We start from the raw sequence: 5,877 nt of genomic DNA, 5'->3' as shown, positions 1-5,877 counted from the left end.
GGTTTTAACGAGAGACCGTAGTACAGCTAAGGGTACGGTTCATCTTATCTTATAGCAAGATACCGGTATCTCTGACCAAATACCTATAATACACTCTCAACTAATACGCGTGCCTTTAATTTGAGTTTTGAGAAAAAGCGTGATAATTAGTTTTAGACACATGAAGTAGGTAAAGTATAGTAAATTGTAGGCCCCTACATCAAAGACAATGCTTTATGGTACATCACACCCATTATTTGATTTCTATGATCGCTGATAAAGAACACGAGTTTGTTGGCGCTTTTTGGCTGTAATAATGAGTATTAATGGTGGTGTGATGATGATAAATTTACTCATGAGTGTTCCGGTCATGTACTTTCCCGAATGAAATGTTGTTGTCCCCCACCACCTCCACCTTTCCAAATAGATCTGTCCCCTTGGCATTTCAGAAAATTCAAATTATTTATGCCGATACTACATATTGTATGGTTTGATGTACGTGAGGATGTGGGAGAAGCACACTCCTCCAAGAAGAAGCTCCCCTCCCCCATCACAACCCCGCTGGGCCAAAAAAAAAAAAAGGTGGGGGGGGGGGGGGAAAGGCCAATAGGCTCACGTAGTTAAAAATCATCTCATGACCTTATTTGGCTACATTGCAACCCCCAACACTGGACCACTTTACAAATTGTGTTTTTTTTTTTTTTTCATTTTGAGATTATTTTAATTTTTTGTCATAAAACTTGCAAATGTGTATGCAGTGTTAACCCCTCTCCATTCCCTAGTACTGTGCTCTCTACTGCAGATGGTTTGAAAATGGATACAGTAACCCATCAACTAATTAAAATAATGTATCTCCATGGGGTGACTCATCATAGTGGCATTTTGAATAATCAAAACACTCAAGTTTGCCCCTCCTTGCGAATGTGTTTCGGCGGCCTAATGTACTTCATAAATTCACCGGCACCCAATGAATATTAAAATATGTAAATACCGATTTAAAAAATAGCAAATTTAGTTGTATATTTTCTTTACAAAAATTATCACATCTAGCCTAATGAATCGCTGTGCAACAGCTTCACAACCAGAGTAGCCACAAAACCGTACCCATACACTACATGCGCGTAACAATATTATAATGTTGTGATGTGGTCACTAGGTTACCGCCGAAGAAGGCAGGCAGCAAACACAAGAGAGGCTACTTGGCAACAGATATTCGCAAAGGGTGGTAGTGTATTGTAGTGCGTATTGGAAATCAGCATTTTATTTCTAATTTTACCTAAAATATAAGCAAAATATGTTCAAAAACACGTTTCAGAGTGGATTTTTATCCATATTGTACAGTATAGGTAGTAAACCTTTGCAGATATGGGACAAAAAGGTGAGTATTTAATGTTTTTATATGTGTGTGTAGGCTAGGCTACCCAATCGGATTCGTTGTGCGTATGGATGTAACCTAGGTAGGCACGGCAGGCATTGTGTTTGTTGCACATGGTGGGCCTCCCTTGCTTGCATCCATGCATAGGTGATAATGCCTAGGGAGTAGCATAGGTTCATCAATGATCCTTTCCCATTTAGCTCTTGCATACAATATATGTTTGTGTTAATAACATGTATTATTACTTACATTAATTTATTTAGGTATGCTTTTTAATTAGCCTATCCTAGCCTAAAATAGGGCTAGGCTAGAGTAGAGAGGCCGTCTAGCCTAGGTCTAGGCCTAAGTAAAGTAGGGTTTTTAATATTCAAACATGGGTTGAATTTGAATGTAGGTTTAGGCCTAATTGGGAAGGATTTATTAATTAGGCCTAAATTTTAAAATCTGTCTTTTTCATCCATCATGGCATTCATTATATACCTTGATTAATTGATATTATATATTATAGTACTACTAAAAGTAATTATTACAAATGTTATTAATAAATTTAGAAGAGGTCTAGGCATAGCCTAGGCCTAGATGGCTGTGTATGTAGTTAGAGGTTTGTAAAGAAAGGAATGATTAATTACATTCATTATATTAAACATCATCGTTGCTTGCAATTAAATTGAAATTGCATTTTTGTTATTTTTTTTTCCTACTTTGTTGGGTTCAATATGAGATTGAATATTGAAAACCATTTCAGTACAAATTCAGAGAAAAATAGAGAAGATATTTTTGTTTATTTTTAATATTACTTTAAATGATTTAATAAGTGCCTCTTGAATACTGATGGTACTGCACCAAGACAATCCAATCCATTCTTATATAATTCATTGTAATGGCAATACACAATAGTTTCAGATCCAAGACAATAAATATTGATTAAAAGTTGCCGTTACAAAATTTTTAAAAATCCTTTGTTACTTTGTTTTATACTAGGTGAGAAATGGTCATATCAAGAGGATAACAGACAATGACATCCAGTCACTAGTATTAGAAATTGTTGGTACAAATGTAAGGTATGTGAACTTTTACATTTTAGCAATTAATTTTCAAATAAATTGAGGTGTGTACTGCTAAACTATACAATGACTTTGTTATTAATAATATCGAACAGGTGCAAAAATATTAAGTGTAAATTTCACCAGTTCTATCTTGAATTTGCCTATCCTTAGGGTTAGAGTACGCCCCTACTAATCATCACAAAAATGAATATGAATTCTACCAGCTGTACATAGGACAGTCCTGCACCATCATGTATCTAAAGTAAATTAGCCATCAAATTAGCAAAAAAAATTGTGAAGAATTTCTATTTTTTGTTTTACAGCACAACATATATTACCTGTCCAGCAGACACAAAGAAGACACTTGGCATCAAACTCCCTTTTCTTGTTATGATAATCAAAAATATGAAGAAATACTTTACCTTTGAAGTTCAAGTTCTTGATGATAAGAATGTACGGCGACGGTTCAGGGCCAGCAACTACCAGAGTACAACAAGAGTAAAACCATTCATATGTACAATGCCCATGAGACTAGATGATGGCTGGAACCAGATTCAAGTAAGTTTAAACTCGTGTATTAACAGGGGCGGATCTAGAGATGTACAAAAGGGGGGCCCGAAAGCGGGGCCGATCGAGGTAATACTATCCAAGGGGGTCTGGGCGCAAAAAATAACCTCTAAGGCGTTTTGGGCAATCAATTTTTTTTCCCTCCTTTTTTTTTTTTTTTTTAACCTACCAAAAGGGGTCCTCCCCAAGTCCACCCCAGATTTAGAAAATGCAACAATAAGTAAAAAATCTTTCCTCCACTAGTTTATGTCCAAAATTCTGTAGAGAATTATTCATCTAAAACTCATTCAGTCTGGTGAACTGAATGTTCAAAACATAATGTGCTGTCCAAGGCTACACAATGCATTCTTGCGTCAGTTATAAAATGTCCGTTTGTGTATATTTTTTTAATTTATCAGAATTATATTTAAGAATTATAAGTAACCACTTCATTGCTTTTTAAAAATTATATCAAATATATCAAAGTAAGTGTAATTATGATTCTGTTGATATATGTTAACAGTTGGATTTCTTATATTTCAGTTCAACTTGTCAGATTTTACGAGGCGTGCATATGGAACAAACTACATCGAGACACTCAGAGTTCAAATTCATGCTAACTGCCGTATCCGACGCGTGTACTTTTCAGATCGTCTATATTCGGAGGATGAATTACCAGCAGAGTTTAAATTGTACTTGCCAGTGCAAAACAAATCAAAGCCATAGAGGGAGGAATAAAAACAAACTCACAAAAGACTATCTTAAAGTTCAGGAAAAAGCAACATTTTTATCATCTCTGCAATTGTTGAAATTTTATGCCAATATTATTATCAAAAGTTTTCTAAATTTGTTCTATTAAAGTTGAAATGATGAATGAATCTACAGAAATGTTTGCATCGTTAATGTGAAATAGAACAATTTTAATGCATGGCAACTTCTTGTTTACATATTGGATGACTATCATTAGTACTTGCATCAGAGGACGAGGTTAAAGAAAAATAATTTAATAATAATAAAGTGTATTATATAACCAGCAGTTGCTTGTCCCTTGAGGATAGCTAAGAGTGCAGCATCACTAATCATCACGTAAATTCTGTGTGAACATATAGGTGTATTTTACCAGGTTATACCAGTTAAACACTAATTTTCAAGATACTGATTGTTTTTGAAATCATAAAATTATATCCTATTACATAGTTATGCAAATAATGAGTATTTATATGAGTGCAATGTGAAGAATATTTTCTTGAATTGAAAGGTGGACTGTTCCCTTCAATGAGGTGAACCCTCCTTGAATGGAACGTTTTTCGCCAAATGAAAGTACAGTATTTGGAATGATTATTCTTTCCATTGCACAAGTACAAAAAACCATTCATTTTTTGTTATCAAATACACCTAGAGAAGATTCTTGTCAAATGAAATTTTAAAACAAATTATAGTTAATTAGATGAAAACATCGTATTTTACAACGAATGGGTTGAGATGTGCAATGGGACAAACCAGAGGGATCTAAAGAAATAGAACTAAGAATGATGCAAATAAACAAAATCGATTATTTTGCTATGAAATTGTGTAAATGTCATGATGTTAAATCCATCAATCAAATTACAAGGATCTATTTAGGTGTGTTGTAGAATGTCAATAATATGCTGGACTTGCATAGCGCAGACTCAACAGTGTTCCATAATGTTGCAGTCTCAGTTGACAGTAGAACATTGAAGTGACCACTACCCTGATCGAACCCTGGAACTTTTGATTAAAAGCCCGATGCTTTACTGCTGCACTGCATTTTTTCAGGTGGTACCTTGAGGTTGTTTCAACGTCAGGCGCAATAAATCTCATATTATTTTCGATTAAAGCAAATATATAACACTATTGTTCCTTGAAGAGAAGTTATACAATGCATTCCAAAGTAGTTTATTCAGTTGAGAGTAAAATGTAATTAATAAAATAATTCACCTAGGCTAAAATTGCTTTAACAGGAATTCATTAGCATTATTGAGATTATTACCTCTCTGGCTATACATAACCTCGTAGCCTATACATGTTGTTACTTATCTGTACATATTATATTTATAAAACCTAATGTTTTATACCTTCAAAAAACTGAATGTTTGTTATTTGTATAAAAATAAGAGAAAATTTCAGGAACTGGAAAACATTTAAATATCCAAAGCAAATCAAATTCTTTTTCTAATTAGCTTATACTTTGGTGTTAATAGTAATTATATATCTCTGCGATCTAGACATACCTTAATTTATATATGATCTGAATTGCAAAATGTTCATGTTGTTTAATGTTCCATTTAATGATAGACATATACATTTCAGAACTTAATTGTTGCAGCTATTTCAGTTTCAATAATAAATTGGTTGATGGTGCATCCATTAATCATAATTGTATATAAAAATAAAACGTGTCTGTCCATTTTGTCTGTCTGCAAAGAAACTTAAACCTATTCTAATATTATAAAACTTGGATTTGTAAAAGCTGTTTCTAAGTTCCACTGCTAGTTTGATACCTGAGAAGATTAATAGATGTAAGTGTAGATTGATCTGCATTGATTTTAGCTGGTTCAAAGTACAGCTGTACTGCACATCGTCCGTGGGCTTCTCCTAAGCCCCGCCCCTTGGATATTGTTGCCAAGGTCCCACAAAACAATAGCGTAAATACATGTAACACCGTGTGTTTATGGGACAACTGATTGATCGCCGCTCTTCCTACTACAAAATGTTAATTGGCGCCACCACTCGGTAATAACTATTAAGAAAGTTCAAGTTTATTAATAATATTTGCATAAATGGTATCTAACAACGAGCAATAGACTGCGTGTTTTACAAAGGTAAAAACAATTCCATTAAATAATAAATTTGCAAAACAGATAAAGAAAAATCAATCTGATGTCAGGAATAGGAGGATATGAATCAGTG

At 33.9% G+C, this 5,877-nt stretch overlaps 1 protein-coding gene across 1 annotated transcript; it reads left to right on the top strand.

The window, feature by feature from the left end:
- The first annotated feature begins 1,161 nt into the window (after positions 1 to 1,161).
- LOC117123501 (cilia- and flagella-associated protein 20) lies at positions 1,162 to 5,349 on the top strand. Its single transcript, XM_033269448.1, has 4 exons — positions 1,162 to 1,357; positions 2,336 to 2,415; positions 2,724 to 2,958; positions 3,490 to 5,349. Exons 1-4 carry the CDS (start codon positions 1,274 to 1,276, stop codon positions 3,670 to 3,672), a joined length of 582 nt encoding a protein of 193 aa, XP_033125339.1. The 5' UTR covers positions 1,162 to 1,273; the 3' UTR covers positions 3,673 to 5,349.
- Positions 5,350 to 5,877: the final 528 nt, after the last annotated feature.

This window comes from Anneissia japonica, unplaced genomic scaffold, assembly GCF_011630105.1.
Source record: "Anneissia japonica isolate Jap-2015-1 unplaced genomic scaffold, ASM1163010v1 scaffold287717_len1600092_cov198, whole genome shotgun sequence".
Taxonomy (NCBI): domain Eukaryota; kingdom Metazoa; phylum Echinodermata; class Crinoidea; order Comatulida; family Comatulidae; genus Anneissia; species Anneissia japonica.
Note: the sequence above shows the minus strand (reverse complement) of the source record. Positions and strands in the feature narration are given on the sequence as shown.

Excerpts from the sequence above, each read along its gene's own strand:
- LOC117123501 (XM_033269448.1), top strand. The coding sequence starts at position 1,274 with ATGTTCAAAAACACGTTTCAGAGTGGATTTTTATCCATATTGTACAGT. Across the intron at positions 1,358-2,335 it reads TGCAGATATGGGACAAAAAG|GTGAGAAATGGTCATATCAA; the intron begins GTGAGTATTTAA and ends GTTTTATACTAG. Across the intron at positions 2,959-3,489 it reads ATGGCTGGAACCAGATTCAA|TTCAACTTGTCAGATTTTAC; the intron begins GTAAGTTTAAAC and ends CTTATATTTCAG.